The 23,311-nt window shown below is 40.7% G+C and overlaps 1 protein-coding gene across 1 annotated transcript; it reads right to left on the reverse strand.

The window, feature by feature from the left end:
- Positions 1–7,996: 7,996 nt before the first annotated feature.
- COIL (coilin) lies at positions 7,997–22,646 on the reverse strand. Its single transcript, XM_054585445.1, has 7 exons — positions 22,385–22,646; positions 16,202–17,318; positions 15,997–16,083; positions 15,269–15,316; positions 13,047–13,116; positions 10,446–10,534; positions 7,997–8,907 (listed from the first exon to the last, which is right to left on the reverse strand). Exons 1-7 carry the CDS (start codon positions 22,627–22,629, stop codon positions 8,824–8,826), a joined length of 1,740 nt encoding a protein of 579 aa, XP_054441420.1. The 5' UTR covers positions 22,630–22,646; the 3' UTR covers positions 7,997–8,823.
- Between the last annotated feature and the right edge of the window lie 665 nt (positions 22,647–23,311).

Raw genomic sequence — 23,311 nt, forward strand, 5'->3', positions numbered from 1 at the left:
ACCATCCCTTTGTCCAGGATACCCACAGTGCTTATGCCACCTGCTCATTAGTCACTTAGTCGCCACCTTGGTTATTGGGCCGACTATCAGATATTTGGAGAGAGAGAGAGAGAGAGAGAGAGAGAGAGATACCCTATTCGCATAACTACTAATAGAGCATATCATTCACATAACTTCTATTAGAATAGATTGTTATAATTGTCCTATTTTATTATTGTTAATCTCCCACTTGGTTAATGTGTTAATTAAACTTTATCATAAGTATGTACTTATAGGAAGAAAACATAGTATATATAAGGCTTGGTACTATTTGTAATTTCAGACATCCATGGAGGTCTTGGAACATATTTCAAAGGATCAGGAGGAGTTCCTGTATTTCATTCCTCTGATGGGCTTTGAGATTATCTCTTTATGATTTTCAGCATTTAACTATGACATGCCTTAGGTGTCTTTTTTTTTTGTTACCCTGCCTGAGGTTTGCTAGGCTTCTTGGATTTGTAACTTGATGTTTTTCTCCAAATTTGGGCGATCCTTTGGACTTTGTTTCTTTTTTTTTTTTGTCCCATTCTCTCTTTTAATGAAATATATGTTAGCTTGCTTGATATTGTCCCATACATTACTAAGGCTTCGTTCATCTTTTTAAATGTTTTTTCTTTCTCTTCCTCGGAAAGGATCATTTCTATTTATCTAATTTCAGGTTTATTCATCCTTCCTTCTGAACTCTCCAATTTACTGTTAACTCCCTACACTTAAATTTCAACTTCAGGTATTTTACACTTCCATTCTAAGATTTCCACTCTTTTTATTTTTTATGATTTCCATTGCTTTGTTTAGATTTTCAATTCATTCACTCAGTATGACTATATTTTCCTTTAAGTCCTTAAAAATATTTACTACAACTACTTTACATTCTTGTCTGTCAGTTCCAATATTTGGGTTTTCTTAGAGCCTGTTCTATAATCCAGGGTCAAATCTCCCTCATCAAGGGTCAAATCTCCCTGCTTTTCCACATTACTTTCTTTCTTGTATGATGGACATTGTGAATAATATGTTTTAAGAAGTCTAGATGATATTGTCCTCCTTTAAAGGGTAGCGATTTTGTTCTGGTAGGTAGTTGAGCTACAGACATCTTGTTTTGGCCCAATAAGCTTTGGTTTTATTCTTTATTACAGTGAGTATATTTTAGTTTTTTACTTTAATTTTAGGATGTGTTCCTTTAACTATGACATATTCCTGATGCCTAACTCATGTATTTCCTGGAGTATCACCTGAAAGTCCAAAGTGCCCATGGGGGTTCCTCCACTCTGGCTGTGTCAGAAAACCAGCACGTCCCAGAACTACATACTGCCTCTAGTATCGCCACTCAGCTCACAACTCCAGGACAGATCAGCTCTCCTAGGCCTCACAGTGCCTCATGCTGCACCCGTGCAGCCTAGCCCTCAACCAAGGGCCCATGGTGAATCCCCATGTGGACTTCTGTGGCCCTCCTCGTTGCACACAGCTTCTGCTTTTTCGTTTATCTGTACCCTCCTCCCAATTTGTAGCTGCTTCAGTAGCCCACTAACCCAGTCTTTGCCCACCTCAGCTCAGCAAGACACCTTTGCACCTCCCAGCACCACACCCGAAATCCAGGGTGATTGCGAGGCTTGCTGCGCGTGCTTCCCTTCTCTCCAGAATCATAGTCCTACACTACTTTCTGCCTGAAAAAAATGTTTTATATACTTTGTTCAGTTTTGTAATTATTCAGTGGGAGGGCAGTGTTGTACCAATTACACTATTATAGCCAAAGGTAGATGTTATTATGTCTTTTGTGACATCAGATTCTTTCAAGACTTTCCGTCTCATGTTTTTGATGTTCCTTCCTGCTGGTGCCCTGAGCTCAGGCCCAGTCCACCGTGTGGATAATTCAGCACCACCCTGTCTCCTATTCCATTTTTTGTTTTCTTTTTTTTTTTTCTGCTCTGTCTCTTCTCCCTAAAAAAATAAATAAACAAATAAATAAATTGGGATCAAGAGGATAAGAGGACAAGCTAGAAAATGAGAGAAAATATGTGCAAAAGACATATCCAAGAAGACTTATTCAAAATATACAGAGCACTCTTAAAACTCAGTAAGACAACAAACAACCTGCATTAAAAAGTGGACAGAAGATCTGAACAGACACCTCACCAAAGATATACAGATAGCGAATAAGTCTATGAAAAGATGCTCCACGTCCTATGTCATCTGGGAAATGCAAATTAAAACAAAAATGAGAATCACTACCTGCCAATGAGAATGGCCCAATACAGACAACATCAAAAGCAGACAAGGATGTGGGGCAACAGGAACTCTCATTCATTGTTGGTGGGAATGCAAAATAGGGCAGCCCCTTTGAAAGATGGTTTGGCAGTTTTTTACAAAACTAAGCATACGCTTCCCATATAATTCGGCAATCATGCTCCTTCCTATTTTACCTAAATGAGTTGAAAATGTGTATGTCCACACAAAGACTTTCACACAGGTATCTATAGCAGTTTTATTCACAATTGCCAAAACTTGGAAGCAACTACGATGTCCTTCAGTAGATGAATGGGTGAATAAACCATGGTACATTCTGAAATGGCATGTTACTCAGTGCTAAAAAAAGAATGAACTATCAAGCCATGAAAAGACATACAGGAAACTTAAGTTCATATTATTAAGTGAAAGAAGCACAGCTGAAAGGGTAACATGTTGTGTGATTCCAACTGTATGACATTTTGCAAAAGGCAAAATATATGGAGACAGTAAAAAGGTCGGCAGTTGCCAGGGGCTGGGGACAGAGATTAATGCATAGGCAGAGCACAGGATTTTTAGGGCAGTGAAACTATTCTGTATAACGCTATCATGACGGATACACATCATTATACATTTAGCAAAACCAATAGAACGTACAACACCAAGAATGAACCCTACTGTAAACTAGGACTCTGGGTGGTAATGATGTGTCGATCAATATAGGCTCATCAGTTGTAACAACTGTACCTCTCTTTTGTAGATTGTTGATATTGGTGGAGGTTGTGTGGGAGATGCAGAGTCAAGGATATATGGGAACTCTCTGTATTTCTTGCTCCATTTTGCTGTGAAAGCTGCTCTGGAAATAAAGTCTATTTTTTAAAATGGATTAGGAGACAACAAACTTGGCTGTTTTCAGAAATTAAGTCTATTCTTAAAGGGTGAGAACTCAATATGGCCAATTAGCTACATTTTTATTACTATTGCTACTATGCTCATTTGACAAGGGTTCTCAAGATTGTCTCCCAAAAGGCCTAAAGAAGGTAGCTACACTGGTAACATTGATGGAATAAATGTTTGGAATTCCAAGGATTATGTGAGACTGCATTTCTTTTTTAAAAATGGGAGGGGGGAGGATGTTGTGTATGTAGTTGTTAAAAATCTTAATATGACCTCGCAAAAACAACATATTGTATTTTGCTGTGTATAATGCACACCCATGTTTTTGGCCCAAACTTTCAGGAAAAAAAATTTTGTTTTAATTTTTTAATTCAATTTTTTATTATATTTACATACTTGGTTTTTGTATTATAAAGGAATTTTAGCATTTATTTTTTAACATATTATGGTACAAGAAATTTTATGTAACAAATAATTACAAAACACAAGAACAGATACAAGGTACTACCCATGTATAATGTGCATCCTTATTTTTTCCTCAAATATGTGGGCAAAAAGGTGTGCATTATACACAGCAAAATACAGTACATTTGAATTGATACTGAAGGGGAAAAATTTTTTTTAATTATCATAAAAATGTTTTAAAAATTCACCAAAGCCCTTATTCATGTTGCACAAGACAGAGCAGCAGTTCTTAATTATCTGCCCAGGAGCCAAAAGCATATTCCTGTACTCAGTTGTGTTTAGCTTTTTTTCATGTAATGATTTTACAAGGACATATTCTTAAGGGATTCAGCTCCAAACCTCTTGCTCAATTTCTAATGGTGGAATTTTGGGTTTGTTCCCCTCGCTCTGTTACTAACCCGAGACAAGGAGGCCAGAACCTGGGGCAGACGAGGAAGTCTCAGATGGCAGATTGGGCTCCGCCAGGTCCGGAGTCTATGGAGGCCCCATGACTGAGGTGGCTGCCAGCCGAGGAGGGTAGCTCCGTGAGGCTCCGTCCCCTTTGCAGCTCTACAGAAGAGAAGTGCTTTGGGAGTACAAGCAGACCTCTTCTTCCTTCCCCTCCGTGTCTTTGGAGAACTGCGAGGCCTCAGGAAGGAGGGAAGGCCGATGACAGCCGAGGCCCGCAGTGCACTCCCTGCTGGCTGCAGTCCCATCAGGGCCTCAGACCACCGGCTGCTTCTGCATCCTTTACTCACCCCCAACTCCAGCCCTGCAGCCTCTCCATTTCCTATTGTCTAATGGTTCGACCTCCTGATGTCTTTTTAAGTAACACTCCTACTGGTACCGTATCCCTTTTAAAACATCCTACAAGTTATGAAAGTATACCTTGCAGCTCTTCAGTCCCAGGCGCTTCAGGAGCCACGGGCTTCGGTGCAGATACGGCCAAGTCCAGGAACCAAACCCCTGCATGGCTAGGGGTTTCCAAAGGAGCCCAGGCCCTCACAAAGGCTCCATAATAGAGGCCTCTGTCTGTCGATGAAGACAGAAGGACAGGTGTGACCCGGGCTTCTGTCTGCATGGAACCTGGGTGTCCCTCTGTGCTATTGGTACAAATAAACATGAGGCAGAATCTGCCCCAAAAAAGAAAAAAAATCCAGTATACAATGCATGTGGCAAGGCATTTACAGAGAAGAAGGACGTAAAAACAAAACGCAACCCTGAGTCATTCTCTCAATATAACCTCTCTGAAAGGGGGGTCATGGTTAGGGGCCTGGGGTAAAAGCTGTACCGCCTGAATGTTAGGGTAAGACAAGATTCTGGAGATAACGGATGGATGTGGTCAGGAGCAGAAATCGCCAAGCCTTCTAGAATAAAGGCATTGCTGATAAGAGTTAGGAGGTTGACTTCCTCCTACGAAGGCGTAATGAAAGGAAGTCTCAACACGGCAGCGCTAATACATGGCGCAACTCATTTCCAACAGAGGAAAATAAATTAAGGGGACTCAAGTTCTGACAAAAATTTGGAGCAGGACATTGGGCAAATCACATAACAGGAACAGAAATCAATGATAACTAACGTCTGATCAAGAAGCACTATGTGCCAGGTCTGGTGCTGAATGCTTCCCATGCATTACTGTCTCATTCAGTCCTCACCATACTCCTATTGGTGGGTGCTATGGTGAGGAAAGTGGCTTTTGGGGAGGTTAGATAACTTGAGGGTGAAGTGAGTAAGAAGACAAAGGCAGAATTTGCACCCAGCTCATCAGACTCTAGAGCCCTGTTCTAACCACAGGCTGTGTGACTTCACTTCCTCTGGATCTGTCATCTCCAAGTGAAAACAGAGACTGGGCTTTCTTATTCTGAACGTAGCTTCCGGCTTTAAGGTCATATAACCCTACAGTGACCGACGACTGGGCACTTAGGTTCCAGTGCAGACTCATGGCTTAAACCAAAACTTCTTTTTCCCCTTGAGTCCATCCCATCAGGACACAGGAGGGATGCTCTCCCAGCCGTCCCGTTCCCATGGCTACACCTGGGTTGTTTAGATCTAGGTGCTACCTGTAGCTCCACTCTTATTTAGACAGCAAAACTTTAGAATGAACATTTTAGGCAGGGTACAAAATTCCTTTGTTTTAAATCGATATAATTTTTGCAAAGTGAAATCAATCCACTGTGAAGACTATCCCATGCTAGTTGAGTTGGGACTTTTCTTCCTGAATGTTCATGAGTTGGAGTTTATGAATACGCCCCTTTTGAGTTTGCTTAGAGGCTTAGAGTAAACCAACATTTTCTGAACAACCTTAAGATGGACCTCTGATGCGTGGGGTAGAGGTAGTCCAAATGTTCCTGTCCCCACAGGTGAAGGTTCCGCGGGGGAGATGGGCGGCAGGCCCCCTGCTGCTGCTTACCCTCAGCCCAGCACAGAGCCACGTCAGGGACAGCCACCAGAACGCCCTGGGGACAGGAATACATGCTCTGACATTATACTAGACTCTCCCTCTTCTAGTTGGGTGGTCTTTGGCAAGTTACTCAGTACGAAGTTGAGAGGAGTTAGATGAGTTATAACTTTATACCCACAGAATAGTAATAACTGCAGCTGGCATCGGAGCACTTGCTATTCTCCCCCTCTGGAACACTGTTCCTGGACCACCAGTCCCAAGCAGTGAGGCAAAGATTTTGTCCCGGGTTTGTGCCGAGCAGCTTTGTTTTCATCTCCCCTCTTTTTCTGTCCCTCCTGGAATAAATGGTATAGTTTAGGGTTTCCACATCTGACACTTACATCTCTGACTTCAAGCAGTAAATGTAAATATTTACATTTTATATGGTGATCCAGTACACACACAGGGATATATAAATTGTTTCATAAAGCAAACCTGGATTTACTAGAGGTGGTACAGTATTTGTTTACCATTCTTTTGTATTTCATCTTTCAAAAGGCAGGTCATGACCTCCTAAAATGACCCTTGTAGTAGAGTGCTATTCATTGTTTAAAAAAACACCACTAAAGAGGGAAAAGGTGACTCATAAACTAATTTGAAGAAAACACACCTTGAAGTCAACACTTCCCTGTAGTTGAGTTGACATTTACTAGTTAACCTTTTTCCTTTTAGGTATAATTGACACACATAACAATATATTACCTTCAGGTACTCAACATAATTGATATTTGGATACATTATAAAACGATCACCACAGTAAGTCTAGTTAACATCTGTCACCATACTTAGTTACGACATTTTCTTATGATGAAAGCTTTTAAGATCTACTCCCTTAGCAACTCTCAACTATGAAATACAGTACTATTTCCTATAGTCACCATGCTGTAATTACACCCCTATGACATTTATTTTATAACTGGAAGTTTGCGCTTTTGACCCCCTTCAACCGTCTTGCCCAGCCCAGCACCCCATGCCTCTGGCAACCATCAGTCTAGTCCCTGTGAGTTCAGCTTTATTTGGGGCTTTTTTTTAAGATTCCACATAAGTCAGATCATATGGTATTTGTCATTCTCTGTCTTGACTTGTTTCACTTAGCATAGTGCCCTCAAGCTCCACCCATAATGTCACAAAAGGCAAGATATCATTGTTTTTTAATGGCTGAATAATAACTACATATATCTTATATGTATAATATATATATATCACCATTTTTTAATCCATTTCACCCACTGATGGACACTTAATGTTGTTTCTGTATCTTGGCTAGTATAAGTAATTCTGCAATAAACATGGGAGTGCATGTATATTTTCAAGTTAGTGTTTTCATTTTCTTCAAATAAATACCCAAAAGTGGAATTGCTGGATCATATAGTTTTAATATTTTGCAGAACCTCCACACTGTTTTCCATGGTAGCTGTAACCAAGTTACATTCCCACCAACAGTGCACAAGGGTTCCTTTTCTCCACATCCTGTTTGCTATTTTTTGACTTTTTGATAAAAGCCATTCAAACAGGTGTGAGCTAATACCTCACTGAGGTTTTGACTGGCATTTCTGTCAGCTGGCGACATTGAGCATTTTTTCACATACCTGTTGGCATTTACTAGTTGTCTTGTTTTCCAAACCCTGGAAAGTGTGCCACACAAGAGCCCCAGTGCCAAGATCCCATCATTCTGGACTAATACTTCTCATTACAAATCAGTAAATCCACATTTTGATTCACATAATGCCATGCAAATTAAAATTGGACAGCATCTTCACTGGTCGAACAGCTCCCAGATCTAACAAACTCTGTTTGACTAAACTATGCAATACCTTCTTGTTCCAGAAAATTTTACTCTCTCACATTATTGTAAAGAAACAACAACAACAACAGTGATTTGCCATACTCAACTAAATGTAATGACCCAGCATGAAAGTTTAGTTCAATATAATTTTATTTAAAAATCTGCAGAGCTGGAGGGATCCGATCTTTCGTTAAAAGAAAGCAATTTTCACAGTCGTCATTTTAGCTTCGTGTTGAGTAGTAACAGGAAGGGAAGTTTCTGTTCAAGATCCTCACTCCAGCACACTCGGCCAGGGGCTTGAGATCTTCTAGCAAAGGTAATACATTCCTGGCCTGAACTCACAGTAAACCCCCTCGCCGAGTGAAACAGGCGTCCTCCCCAGGCACACACAGCAGGCCTTATGTTGGCTGCTCTGCGCGGCACCCTAACAACCCTTTACTTCGCAGTTGAGAATAACGTGAAAGGGTTTCTTACTCACTGTCTGCAACATACCCAACTACTGGTTAGTTCTTGACAATTACAATTATAAAATATTTGAAATGTATAAGATGTTCCACATTTAATAGAACAACTCAAATGTAAAAAATTAGGTCAAGTAACATGCTTTCATGTTGTACAATGTTACTTAATAAATCTTACTGAGACAAGATATGCAGCACTTTCTTGTACTTGATATTTATAAACTGCTTCTGACAACGGCTACCTGATGGTCAAAAAATAAAAAAGACAAGAAACCATACATACTGATATATAACAATGCCTACAGGGAATGTCATGTTTTAAATTCTTGTCACTAAAATTTAAACCTGAAAAAAAGGTCTAGAAAAGCAATACACCCATGTATTTTAAATGATGAGGTAGATATTTTGTCCTATGCAGTACAGTGAAGATAACTAAAAAAATGCATACAACTTTCAGATCTTTTTTTTTTAAAGTTCAGGTTATAGTCACTTTCACAAACAAGGCATTTATAAACTATGTGGTGGAGACGTCATACTCAGGCAAGCTCTGTACTTGATGTGCTATTCAAAGACTCAACAATCAGCCTTGGATCAATCAACTCTCTCCAAAAAACAGTGATCTGAAGAAAAAATACAAAATGTTCAATTTAGGGATTTCATTTTAAGGTCATATAGGTTTTAGTCCATTGAAAACTACAGTCAAGTAAATTTCCATTTGTGCAGAATGGTTGAAGACCTGGAATAATTTGAGTCCCAATAAACTAAGTTTAATTACAGTACAGAAACTTCTTTACCTTAAATGCAGCTAAATTTTATATTAAGCATATGTCATCCTTCTTTGATTTAGAGCAGGAGTGAAGGGCGATGGGGTGGAATGAGGGGTAGCAGGTTACAAAGGTTCAGGAGGATTTGCCTAACAAGCTTCTGTGGATGGGTAGCCTGCAGACCTCAGGGGAGGTCTGGCCCAAAGGCGTTATTACCAAACTGTTGATGCCCTTTTGTGCAGCTCTGTAGTTCTTATGCTATGCTGCTTAAAATAGGAGGTAGTTCACATTTTACTAAGAGAAAGCAAACTCTAGCATTTGGCCATGTGAATGAATGATGAGAGCCACCTAGTGTCTGAAAGAGGTAATTACAAGCTCTGCTTCAGGCCTCTACTTTCAAAGGCGCAGAGAGGGAAGCCTCCACTGTGTAATTTTCCAAGTTTCCAAGAATACATTTCAAAAACAACAACAAAAGAGGCTAAATATATTGCAAATAAAGAGGTTGATAAAACTGGGCCAAATCTGCTGATCCTACCACAGACCCTAAAAATGTGTTTTTGGAGTAAATCTCTAAGAGGATCATCTATCTTAGAGACAAATCAAAGCAAAAGGTCAGGTTAGGGTTTCTACATTTCAGATAAAATGTGAATCTGCAGTACTGAAACTTATAGGATAATATCCATAACATTTCAAATATAAACACCTTAATAGGAAGCCTTTTCTTACATATAAAGTCTATTTTCTTCAATGGTAGCACAGCCTAATGAGCTGCCCATTACCAGCAACTAGTGTGGCTGCCTACAAAGCTCTGAAACATCAACTTTGTAAAACAGCAATTCAAGAATTTAAACAGTCAAAAGACAGAATCATCATTTTATGCCATTCTTCAAATTATCCATGCTATTTTAAGTCAGAATCATGGTAACATCGGAGGGTCAGCAGTGACTACAAGGAGACGAGAGATTTCCAGAAGAGGATGTTAATGTTCTTGATCTGGGTCCTGATTACATGAGTATGTTCATTTGTGAAAATCGTTCAAGCTATACTTACGTGTACTCTTCTGAATCTGTATGTCAATAAAAAGCTTTTCAAATATGTTTGACTTTTCTGCTGAAACCCTTACATAATCTTACATACCATGATTTTATGCAACTCTAGACTCTAAGAGTGTATTATCTGTGCATCTTGTCATGTAGGCTCTTTAAGCCTACAAGGTGGTGCCCTAACTTGACACTTGGCACTGATATGCCACCCTGCAGGCAGGACAGACACCCCCTTCATGATTTTAACGCAGGCAGCTCAGGAAGCTGCAATGTCACCGTCCAGGCAGACCACCAGGATCCAGTCGCACAGAACAAATGACTCAGCAACGCCCAGAAGAGAAGCGCACCTACCCTCTTCTCCTGCGTCACAGCATACTCCACCACCTCAGTTCCATTTTCATTGTGATAAACCAAATCAAATTTCCCAGGTTCCTTCATGGCTGAAATCAGGCAGTAGGGAAGAAAGGCAGTAAGTCATTTCCCGGTAATGAAAACGTTCCTCTGTGGGGAATTTGGGTCATTGGAAAAACCACCACAAACAAACAGTGCATTGACAGGGAGGCTGGGTACACACGCGCAAGCACGGAGTGCTCCGTGACAGGAGACCCTGAAAAACCCCGCACCAGCAGACGCGAGCTCCTCAGCCATTTATCAGAGACGATCTTTCCTTCATCAAAAAGAAATGAGCTTCATACACTATCCCTATCCCAGAAAAGAATGTATAACCACAACACAATCCTAAAAGACAATTGATATGTTTCAACAAGGGAAGGTAATCTGAATTCTGCAAAATTCTCACATCTTGTTTTGTCCTCAGAAACTACACATGCGTACTGCTTGGTAATACAGCAGTTTTTACTTTGCACAGTAGTGTGGACCATAAAAATGACCACCATGTAAGCTGAAGTCACGCAAAACAATCTTAATAATCAATGGGAAAAATTATGATTGTTTCACGATCATTCAAAACTTTTTAACAAAACATTAAAACCTTTACTGTATAAGAAATGAGAAGAAGTAAAACTAGTACTTATGAAGCACACCACAATTTAAAACATTAGAAACACCGAGAACTGAAGTGTCCTATTTCTTTGTAAAAATCTTATCAGGGGCAGTTTGAACAGCACTTGCCTTGTCAGGTAAAAACAGTGCAAAGAGAGAATCTTTTCTATGCCTGGCAGAACTGTCATACTCATTTCTAAGTTTGGATCAGCTTTCAATATTTTATCCTTGGGGCTTTTGATGTCATGAAATAGCTCTGAGAGCCTGTTTCTTTTTCATAACCCTGGGAATTTTTGCTGCTATCACTTCTGGGACACCCTCATCCCTTTCATCACAGCTATCCTTATTTATGTCAAGAAGTCCGTATAAACTCGGTATTAACATGCCCATAGTTAGCTCTGTCTTCTATGATGTCACTTAAACTTGATTTGTATGTCCCTATTTTGCTTCTTTGTTGTCTTTTCATTTTTCTTGACCAATTCCCTATTTCACTTTGTAAATGTCATGCGGCTGTATCACTGAGGGACACAGACGTACAAAACTACATACTTTGCTATGTGGATGGGAACTAAACTGAGTAATAGAAGCACAGTGACCAATCACCAAGACTCTGAAAGAAGTGGTGTGGTATGGGCATCTGTTATTACGCAGTGATGAGTGGACTACAGAGCTGGCTGTACTTGATGCAGTTACTCTCAGTTAACATCCCCAATATCACTGGGGAACTGGTGTTATCTAGCTAAACCATGGTAACTTACATACATGGACATCAGAACCATGCAAAGCAAGGACTACCTGTATTTCTATTGGAAAACAGAAAAAGCCATTCCTTGATGCACCAAAGAAGAAAAGTTCTAGTTAGATGTCATCACTGTCAATCATGTGACAAGGGATAGTGATCAGGCCATGTCCATGGAATGTGACTATGGACAAATTTCTCTGTCCACCATTCCTAAAGAGGATCTCTCCAAACAAGACTTAATCAGAATAAAGCTGGAAAACCAGTGTAGGTTACATCTAATCATTTACTTAATATCGTAAACTTTTGAAAAATCCTTTTGACTAACTTCTGAGTACTGTGGTTTTGATTATTTTACTCACTACCTTATTTAAACACAAACAAAAACTAACTGCCTTAGGGTCTGCTAAAGAAATGGAGCCCTCCCCTGGTCTCTGGCCAGGGACCCATACAACACAGCCCAAGTGAAGCCATGTTCAGTAAAAGCCCTCTCATCCCAGGACTTCGGAACCGGCAATCGGTGGGGTGCGTCAGGGATAAGGCAGAATAATGTGTGAAGAGTATGCATACACAAATACTTTAGATAGTTTATTTTGACTTACCCATCAAAAATATGTTCATTTGTTAATCTTTTGAAATAGAGCTGAATAGATCTTATGGATCCACCGAAAAGAGCTCTTTTTTATAAATTATATCATTAATGCATGTCTGCAATTTGCACAATTTCCAGTTTTTGAGGTTTTTTTAAACTGATACAAAAATGCAAACACTAGTAAGGCAATTTAAGTACAAAATCTTCCCCGATTTCTACCAAATTCCTCCCAATCTCTTAGATAGCTCATCTACCCACACAAAACTGAATGGTATGGCAAGGTTTTTAGCAACCCACTCTTGAGTCAGCATTCAACTTAGGTTTCATACAAATAATTCTTTTTGAAGTCAATTTTCATCAGTTGATATAATTTGTATGAACTTACATAATTACAGTAATAAGAACAAGTTGCCTAACAGCTTTGGGAACAAACCCAGTAACTGTGAGCAGACACACTACTCCACCAGTGGAGCCCCGGCCGCTCCAGGCTGAGAGGGAGTCAGCGTGCCAGTGAACTGCGGAGGCCGATGAAGACAGCGGCTCCTGTGTGCACAGCTATTTAGAAACCAACGCAGATATGAAAAGACTACATTCTGAAACTCTTTTCTAGAAGACTCACCGGGTAAGGATGAAAGAATTTCTATATCTACTTGCTGGGTCTCTGGATTGTGGCTTAGTATTTTTCCTTCCTTTCAAAAATAAAAGTCGAAGTCAAAAACCAACACACGGAACATTATGCATATACTAAAACCACTGAGTTAAACACTTCACATTCATTAAAATGGTGAATTTTATGTTACGTAAATTTTATCTCAATAAAAAGTTTTTTAAAAAATAAATCAGCATAGAGGGGAAATGAAAGTCCCAAACACCAAGCCAATATGTGCCCTGATCTTAATCACCCCAGGGTCAGATCCCACACGGCTATGAGCGGCCCCGCAGACCAAAGCCTGCTCATTCTTGACACCAGCCAGTCCTAACCGTCTCCTGCACCCTACCTTGCCCACCCCCAGGGGACCCCAACGAAGGCTCGGGCCCGGGCTTGCCCCTCACTCCTGCGTGGCCTCCCAACCACCCCCGGGGCTCTCCTCGGATGCACTGCCCCTCCTCTCGGGACATGTAAGTAGTAAATTCCTGTCAGTAGCATTGGCTTCTTTGTGTCGTCACTCAGTCACCTCCATAAATTAAAATCCCACGTGTACAAATGTGACAGCGTCAGCTGGGCCGAGACTATACCCTCTGAAGAGAGACTGGACTTTTGAAGGCAGGCTTAGGGAATGAAGCCAGCGATCCGGCAGGGCGACGGCATTTGTGGCCAAAGCAGAAAAGGGGGACCAATGTTCTGTCCCAAAATGGTTTTGAAAGCAATTTGAAAAAAGTTCTAAAACTACTGGGAAATAAGTAAGCAAATAGCTTTTCAAGGTAATAGATATGATGACCATCATCACCTTAATGTAAATTTTAAAAAATTAATATCACCTAGAATCAGAGTTTACAGAGGTTGTGGGATGTATAAATTCTATATTTATTTCTATTTCCTCATATATCACAGAACTAAATTAGTTCTTTATATAAGATGACAAAACATCCTCATTTGTCCCAAATAAGTCCATTTACATTTAATTTTAGTATAATTAGCAATATAATATTAATCCTTTCCAATCGCAAGTATTGTGATTTAGACGATAAATTATACAGTGATCTATATTAAGGGGCTAAGAGGATGAAAAATATAATAGAACACCAAATACTCAGAGCCAACCCACCTAATCCCTTCGTGAACTGACTTTTCTTCTAGCCTGCTCTTGGAGAAAGTCTTCCAAGGTATGAACTCAGATTAAATAAAATAGCCTTGTACTTTATCTTTAATACTGTATTAAAATCACCAAGTATTACCTTTAAAAAATGAACTTACATTCTGTATATTCTTTTACACCAAAATGAATATACATTCATTTACATTTTGTATGAAATGTACAAAATGTATGTAAAAATATGAATTTTAACCAGGTTGTCAATAAAATGCTCAATGAGTTAAAAAGATAAGGAAACACATAATTCTGTAATTCCACAGATTAAGTAATTTTTACTGAGCTGTGCTAAAGCTCATATGCCAATAGGAAGTTCCATACAAATATTAAGTGATTAAATTTCAAGGATAATATTTGTGAATTATGTGGTTAACTGATAATGGAAAAGAAACCATATTAGACTCTACTAACCTGTAATAATTCACAAATATATAAAATATATTCTTATGATGAAAGCAATCAAATTTTCTGGCTGAGAGCTTTTTATTACTTTCTTTCAAAGTTTAGGATTATGAGGGAAAGGTACGCAAATAAGTCTGTGTGTCTAACTGATTAGGAAAAAAATGAGTTAAAAAAATTAAATTCATCATTCTGATTCTAAATTCTTCCAAAATGTAAGGAAAATAATACTGGGAGACTTCACATTAATGCTATTAAAAAGTTTAAGTTTGCTAATGTTTTCATTTCCTACTTTATGACATTAATTACTCAAAAAACCTGAATTATCCATAATAGCAATATTAAACCATAAGAACAGCATTAAATGACTCTAGCTTCTTTAATGTACTGTCAGTTATATTTTTATTTTTTTTAAAGACTATTTTTAAAGAGAGTGGAAAGGAGGGAGAAAGAGGAGAGAAACCTGGATCAGTTGCCTCCACGCAAAACCCCATTAGGGGCCTGCGGGCAACCCTGGCACGTGCCCTGAGCAGGAATCGAGCTGGCGGCCTTTCGGTTCGCAGGTTGACACTCAATCCACTGAGCCACACCAGCGACAGCCTCACAATTATTTTTAAATAAAAAGTCTTACCTTGTAGTCAGAGACATCAGGAGAATAATCAGATGTTAGTTCCAAAAGCTAAAAGAAAGAAAAGAAAAAGTCCACGAATATACAAGTCCTGTGGCTCCTGTCCTCTCTGTCTCTAAGGAACCATGCAGGGCCTGACCATGAACCTGCAGCTCAAATGGGGTTCCGGGCCAGGGTTGCCCCTCATTTCGCACTAGGAAAGGAATTCTGGTCCTTCACTAATTGGAAACAGTTAAGTCTAGTATGTGCAGCCCAGTGATGGAGAGCTGAGTGTCCCCAATGTCAAGTACATAGTGGGTGCTCAAAAATGTCTGCTAAAAACACATATCATAACTTCAATACATTTACATCTAGCTATATATTCCATCAAGGTTTTTTTTAGTGATCAGGGAAAGATGCAAACAATCATATTTTAAAATGAGGTTGCAGGAGTGGGGAGTGAAATGCATAGCTTTCTTTTATTGAGCACTTGCTATGTTCCAGACACCAGGCTACGCCTTTTTTATTAATTTAGAAAACAATTACTAGGCACCTACTATATGGTAGGTATAAGAACATGAAAGATATGATCTGGGCAGGAAGGGGGGGTGTGCATACATGTGTACACACATATATACACACAGATATGTCTATATACATACACACATATGTGTGTATATACTGCTAATGAGTAAGTTTATTTGGAGGGGTGATAATCTTTATGTTGCAATTGTTGTTGTTTTAAAATATACCTTAAATGCAATCTTTTCTCCAACTTGGGGGGCAGCTGCTAACAATGGTAACAGACTATAGTCCTTCTTATGTGTCTCTACTGGATTCTGAAAAACAATATATATTAGTCATGTGACTTTTTACTGGTAAGAAAACATGACATCGACTCCAGCCACACTACGTGGGGAAAGGGGAAGTGGTAAACTCACGATAAAGACTACTTGCCTGGATAATAGTAGATGCGTTTGTTAGCACGTCATTTAAATGCTGCTGCTTCGGACATTCAGCATTTCTATTTAAAACAGAGGGAAGAGCAAGCCCTCGTCCCCGACCTCTCCCCCGCATGCCCCGACCCCTCACTCCCTTATGAGAAAGAAGGTCCTCTCCTCTACCCCACCCTCTTCCCAAACTGGCAGGGAGAGTCACATTGGGAGGAGGACCAGGAGCCTGTCTGCTGCTGTTTGAGTCACTGTGCTTCCATCCCGTAGCATCTGGAGTCTGTAACGACGGCCCCGGACCTGGACAACCTCTTCCTGCAAACAGGCCTACTGCCTTTAAGAGGCTCGCAGCCTTGTTCAGCGGGCTCTTTGGCATCACGCATTCGTCATCTGACTCTGAGCTAGAGTCTGAACTAGAAGATGATGTTCTGGCTGTCTTGTCCTCGATGGGGATAGAGTTAAAGCTAGTTTTTGTGGCTGCTTTGTTTGCAGTCGTGTTTTTTATAGAGGACCCTTCCTTTGATAATGCAGTTGATATTTTCTCTGAGGACTTTCTGACCTCCAAGATGACATTGCTGAGACCATCGCTGGTTGATTCATGACCAGACTCAGACTCTGAGGAGGAACTGGGACTATCTTTTGCATGAACGTCCACGCCGCCTTTCCTTTTGGCGTTAACTAGGCTGTTTCTAGCAGGAGAGCCCTTTGGAGGACTATGCTTCTGGACAGTCCACTCTTTCACTGTCTGTGCTTTAGAAAACTTGGGATTCTTTGTCTGTTTTCTATATACACATTTCTCCTTTTTCTTTGGTGATTTTTTTTTGGTCTCTTCACCATCATCAGCATCATCATCATCTACTGCATCACATGTGACTTTGTTTTTCCTCTTGTTTCTTTTCTTCACACTCTGATCTGTGACAGCTTTTGGTTCTAAATCCAAGGTGTTCTCGTTGTTGTTGTTCTCTTGCCTCTTCCAATGCTTCTTTGAATTTCTATAATCAGTTTCTTCATCCTCTTCCAACTTAAATGACCGCTTCTTTGCTTTTCTAGGTAAGAAATGAGTACCATCACCGTTACTGACTATTACAGGATTCTCAGCGACTTCTCTCTCTTCTAATTTTACTCTATCAAAAGAACAAGAGAGAAAACTAGTGAGTAACTACATCTCCAGGACATCGTCATATATACTGAGATGACCGCAAACTGTCACTGCTGTCTGCCAATGAAAAAATATCAAATCATTTAAGGACCCAAAGACTCGCTTGGACAAAATGGCTTATATGGCAACCCTTACGGTCAACTTTCAAGTGACTGATTTTATTTATTGAGTATCTACTATGACCCAAATATTTTCTTTACATTTCCTCTAAACACCACCATGAAATGGGTATCTTTCATTTTAAAACAAATCACAAAATTACAGTGCAGACAAGTAAGCTGCCCAAGATCCATATCTAATAAGTAGCAGAACTGGGATTCAAACCTCAGTTTGTCTAACTTCACAATCGTTCCACTCTATTATGTTGCCAATCCCAAACAGTGATAATGCCAAGTATCCATTCTGTTTTTAAATGTGGACTGCTTTTTTAAAATCAGACTTTTCTTTTATTGTTTAAATATGGGAACACACTGAACAATTTATCTTCTCTGGGCTAGTGAGTGTTATTGTAAAATTCCATGACATTTTATGATTATTAATTGTATGTCAACTGGGCCACGGGATGCCCAGACATTTGGTTCAACACTGTCCTGGGTGTATCCGTGAGGGAGTTTCTGTGTGAGACTAACGTTTGAATCAGTAAACTGAGCACAGCACAATGCCATTCCCAAAGTGAGTGGGCCTCACGCAATCCACTGAAGGCCTGAATAGAATAAAAGGCTGACCAAGGGAGAATTCGCTCTCTCTGCCCAAGCATCTTTGAGCTATAACACAGGACTTCTCCTGCCTTAGGACTCAAACTACATTGTCAACTCTTCTGGTTCTCAGGCCTTTGAACTTGGACAGGAACTACATCATTCGCTTTCCTAGGTCTCCAGCTTGCTAACTTCACATCTTGGGACCTCTCGGCCTCTGTAAATTGAGCCAATTCCTTATAATAAATCTCGTATCTATATTTATGTATCTAAGTCTATATCATCTCCTATTGGCTTCTGTTTCTCTGGAGAACCCTAATGTACCCATCAAAAATCATTTCACTCTAGGAAAGGAATTCTGGTCCTTCACTAATTGGAAAACAGTTAAGTCTAGTATGTGCAGCCCAGTGATGGAGAGCTGAGTGTCCCCAATGTTAAGTTCATAGTAGGTGCTCAAAAATGTCTGCTAAAAACACATATCATAACGTCAATACATTTACATCTAGCTATATATTCCATCAAGGTTTTTTTTAGTGATCAGGGAAAGATGCAAACAATCATATTTTAAAATAAAGTACACTTGATGAATAATAAGACATATTATAAACATTCTATACTTTTTTTTTAAGATATAGTAATCCTGTGGATTTATCTCAATGTAGTTGAAAAAAATCCTCAATTATCCTCAAGCTAATTGATACATACAACTCAAGGTACAAGCTACTGATATCATGTGATATCATGAATAGGATAAACAGAGAAATAGGACTCCGAAAAACCAGGGATTTAAATTACCTAAGTATTTTATCCCCTGTTCCCAGCTGTAAAAGTCAGCAGCAAGCAGCAAGGAAGCATTCCTTAAACTGGCAAAAGCTCGCTTGGCATCCTGTGATTCTAAGAACTACTGGGGAACCTTCCGCACATCTGATTGGTCCTTGTTATTCTTGATCAGTTTGTTTTGATTCAAGTTTCAATTCTGAGACAACCAAGAACCAAACTTTCCATCAACTTTGAAAACGGCTGCGAGACTTTCCGTCACTGTGGTTTATTAAAATCACTGGAGCACAGCACATGCCACGTCTAGTATACGCAGGACCCCTGCCTTTTCGAGGAGCTGGCAACCCCTTTGTGCTTTCAAAACAGCTCTTGGCATCATGTTGCTCACTCTGAAGACAATGGATCTGTGCACACTTGGCATGAAAGTACAACTTGTGATCACTGCAGCCTCACACCTGCTATTCCTGAAGAGAAGAATTTCGGTAAGGAGCATGCTGAGACTGAGAGACAAAATGCCATCTGGAGAATAAGAAATGGTTCACCTGGGTCTGCTTAGTTACCATTCCTTTCAGGGTTGACACTTTCTCTGGAAGTGTTCGTTTCTCCACCTGGATCAGGTAACAGATATAACTGTCCTTTTATAATGAGAAATGAATTACTTTGTATTAGTGATGGAAGAGATTTGATTCCAAGGAATTTTTAGAACAGAACGTCCACTGTTCATTCAAACTCTTTGCAGGGCAAACTGGGTAGTAGTATCAAAATGCAAGGTATTCCCACCCTACTGGTATGGTTCAGCGGATTGGGCATCATCACCGGTTCGGTTCGATGGGTTGCAAGGCAAGTGCCCGGTTGGGGGTGTGAAAGAGGCAACCAATCAATGTTTCTCTCCCTCACTTTCTACCTTTCTCCCTTCTTTCTAAAACTAAACAAATAAAACCTTAAAAAAAAAAAGAAAAGGAAAAGAAAAATGCAAGGCATTCCCTTTAAATCTGCAATTTCACTTCTAGGATTCTACCATAAAAAAGCAAAGATGTGCCCATCTGCGCTGCCTGACACCCTCCACTCACTGCCTGCCAAGGCCAAAGTGATTGTCTGGATTCAAATCCTTCTGCCACTATCATTGCCCCAAACTTTCTTATCTGTAAAAATGGGGCTCATGATCCTAATTATAGTATTCAATGAGATAATCAATGAGCTCACTGCCAGAAGCCTGGGAGGAGAGGAAGTCAGGTTCGGGGGGCTTAAAAGAGTGGGCTGTGCAGAAAGGGCCGTGGCCTACTGTAAGCCCTGTGTCCAGCTGTAGCCTGCGCAGCGTGCGGCCCAGGATGGCTGTGAATGCGGCCCAACATAAACTCGTAAATTTGCTTAAAACATGATGCGATTTTTTTGTGTGTGTGATTACGCGTCGCAATGTATTTAATGTGAGGCCCAGAGACGCCAAAAGGTTGGACGCACCTGGTTACAGCTAGAAAATGCCTCTGGAGCCTCTAGGGCTGTGTCTCAGGATTCCCGCAGCCTGGCTCCACCCTTCATTAGGCTGCTCCCAGCGCTCCCAGCGCTCCCAGCAGAATCCTACTGCCGGTCAGACTCCTGTCTTTACCAAGTCAGGCTAGTTTTTGTCTCAACTGTACGGGGCCATCCAACATTTCCTACCCATCCTTCAAGATACTTTTAAATTCCCTGACCATTGTATTCCCCAAAGATCTCTCCTTCCTGAACCACCCTTCACACTGAGCAGCACAGCGTAATATAATTATCCAGCCCTACTGCCTGCATCACACACAAGGCTAATATACAGAACCATGAAACCAGTTGTTTTAGTCCCCTCCAACAATATTAAGTACCTTTGAAAAAAGAGGCTATGTTTCCTTCTGTAGCTCTGAAGAAAAGTGAGTCGGGGGAAGACAGAGAATGAGTGCAGACGTGAAACTACAGAAATGTAACAGAACTTATCCAAATTCATTTTTTTCCCCTAAGGTCTGCCCCATTTACAAATGAAGCCAGCTGCAGAGGTGTTTACTGTATGAGTTTGTGCATTTGAAGCATTTAGGGCGAATTCTGCCTGCCGTTGTACTGTATTTATTTCTTATCACACCTTTTGTGGCTTGCTTTTGACACTTAAAAAAAAAAAAAAGCATAATTCCCAGAGGCCTCATTAATTGAAATAAAACTGTGGTCAGTTAGGAGCAAGTTATTTATTCATTAGGCAGGGGATAGTTACCAAAGTAAACTTAATAAAAGAGGATTCAGTTCTTACAACTCTAATACTATTTAAATTGTCTCTGAATTGCAAAGAAAAATCTATTTCACAGCGAATAGAAAGGAAAAAGAATTTGGACTATTTCAAATTGTCGTTAGAAATGACAAAACATTAATAAATTTTAGTGTTCCTGATTTTGAGACATACACAACACACACTCCAACATAGAGTAATTGTCCCAAGTTAAATTCCCTGATGTTTTAGAGAAATCTTATGACTCTGACATGCTCTGGGGAAAAGAATATTCAACAAAGGACAAGCAAGAAGAAGTAGCCTGGTTCACAATTCTAGAGTTATTTCAATGCAGCTAAAGCTTTAAAAAGAAGCCCTGAGCCCTGGCCGGGTGGCTCACTTGGTTGAGGCGTCCTCGGGTGCATTAAAAGGTTTGGGGTTGAATTCCCGGTCTGGCACATACCTAGGTTGTGCGTTCGACATCCTCCATCAGGGCGCACAAAGGAGAACACTGATTTATGCTTCTCTCTCACATCGACACCCTTCTAACTTTCTGTCTCTCTCTCCCTTCCTGTCCCTCTAAAATCAATAAATATATCCTCGGGTGACGATTTTAAAAAGCCCTGAATAAATCAGTACAAGATACGAATCCTTTTTACTGAGACAAATCAATCACACATGGGCAATTTATACCAAAATTGCTCCTCGATACTCATTGCAGTTATCTTTTTTTAAAAATTTCCAAAGGCATATTTAAAACTGTTGTTTCCCAATTCACAATCCTAAGGTCTCAAACATCTATTTGTAAGGGAACCACAAAACGCCCAGGTGAGACGCAGAATGACACCCATCAGAAGTCTCAGGGGATATCGCCAGGGCACTGAGGCTGGACGAGCTGCAACGTCACGAGAACAGGACTGTTCCTCCGTTTGCTTCGACCTCTCGCACCCGACCCTGCGTGCGGCCAGGGGATCGCCAGGTCTCAGGCACGTCTGCATCGTGCACACGGAACACAGTGCCAGGCTAAATGAGCTCTCGCTAGATCAAAGATGAATGAAACTTGGGCCCTGCCCACACACGAAAATCAGGGTTTTCCAAGTTTGCTCCGCTCACCACCTACATCAAGAGCACCCGGGGAAGGATGGCCGTTACAATACAGATTCCTGAACCTCACAGCTGACTAATTAGAATCTCCTCGGGTAAGGAGCATGCAGTTTGAGAGCCCCACCCACTCGCGGTCTCCGGGGGCCTGAGGCACACCCCGGGTGTACGCAGGCGCATCCCCGGCCCACCGCCACCCCGCCACCCCTCACGCCCCACGCCCCACGCCCGCTCCCCACGTACGTGAGGCAATCGTTGTCTCGAACCAGACGCGCGCTCTCGCCGTGGGGCAAAAGCCCCCCCTCCAAGTAAAGGCCGAGGGGAGCCCCGGAACTGAAGCCGAAGCGCTGGCGGATGAGACTAATGAGATCCGTAACTACTCGACATCTGTTCAAGTCGACCAGAAGCCAAAAGTCCGTGCAGTGCGGGGTGGCTGGCGGCGGATAATCAAATTGAAGCCGTAGCCTAACAGCCTCGGAGGCTGCCATCTTGCTCGATGCTCTACGGAAGCCGAGAGACATCACAGCGCTTCTGAGAGGCGTGGTCAGACGGCCCACCCACTGGAGCCTTTTAATGAGTGCCACCTATTGGTGACAAGTGGCTACTACAGGCTTCGTGAATGGCGAGGCGGAGACGGGTTGATTAATTGTGTTCACGACAGAGCTAGGGAAAAGGACGTATAAATAAAATCCCTTTACTTCTTTCCCACTGAGCACTATGTAGGGTGCGAATTTAGGCAACTCTCTGGGTAAACTCTGTGACAGCAATTCTCAGCAGTTGACTTCTAAGATATTAGCTTGTATACGCAAAAGAACTTTTGAAAAACTCCCGATGTATTTAGTTGACAGAATTTCTCCTCATAAAGAGCTGTAAAAGATGTCATCCCTACTGAATTATAAATATTAACGTTAAAAAAATTAGTCACTCTCTTAAATGTATCCAGCAGAATATAAATACCTTAGCAGTTTAAACCTGCCATTGTCTACATTAAAATATAAAAATAAGCCCTCTTATTAACCTCTAAATCACAAAATTTACATCATTCGAATTTCCACTCCATTCTCTCACACATTAACTCCTTTCGTTTTCATGACAAAGATAGGAACTATGAACCATTCTTATTCCCATTCTGAAGATTAAAAAGAAAAAAATTCAGAAGGGTGAAGTAAC

Source organism: Pteronotus mesoamericanus, unplaced genomic scaffold (assembly GCF_021234165.1).
Source record: "Pteronotus mesoamericanus isolate MK-2021 breed Mesoamerican mustached bat unplaced genomic scaffold, CSHL_Meso_final contig_84, whole genome shotgun sequence".
Taxonomy (NCBI): Eukaryota; Metazoa; Chordata; class Mammalia; order Chiroptera; family Mormoopidae; genus Pteronotus; species Pteronotus mesoamericanus.

Coding starts and splice junctions, on each gene's coding strand:
- COIL (XM_054585445.1), bottom strand. CDS start 22,629: ATGGCAGCCTCCGAGGCTGTTAGGCTACGGCTTCAATTTGATTATCCG. Junction 17,319..22,384: donor CGAGACAACGATTGCCTCAC/GTACGTGGGGAG, acceptor TTCTTTTGATAG/AGTAAAATTAGAAGAGAGAG. Junction 16,084..16,201: donor ACGCATCTACTATTATCCAG/GCAAGTAGTCTT, acceptor ATTGTTTTTCAG/AATCCAGTAGAGACACATAA.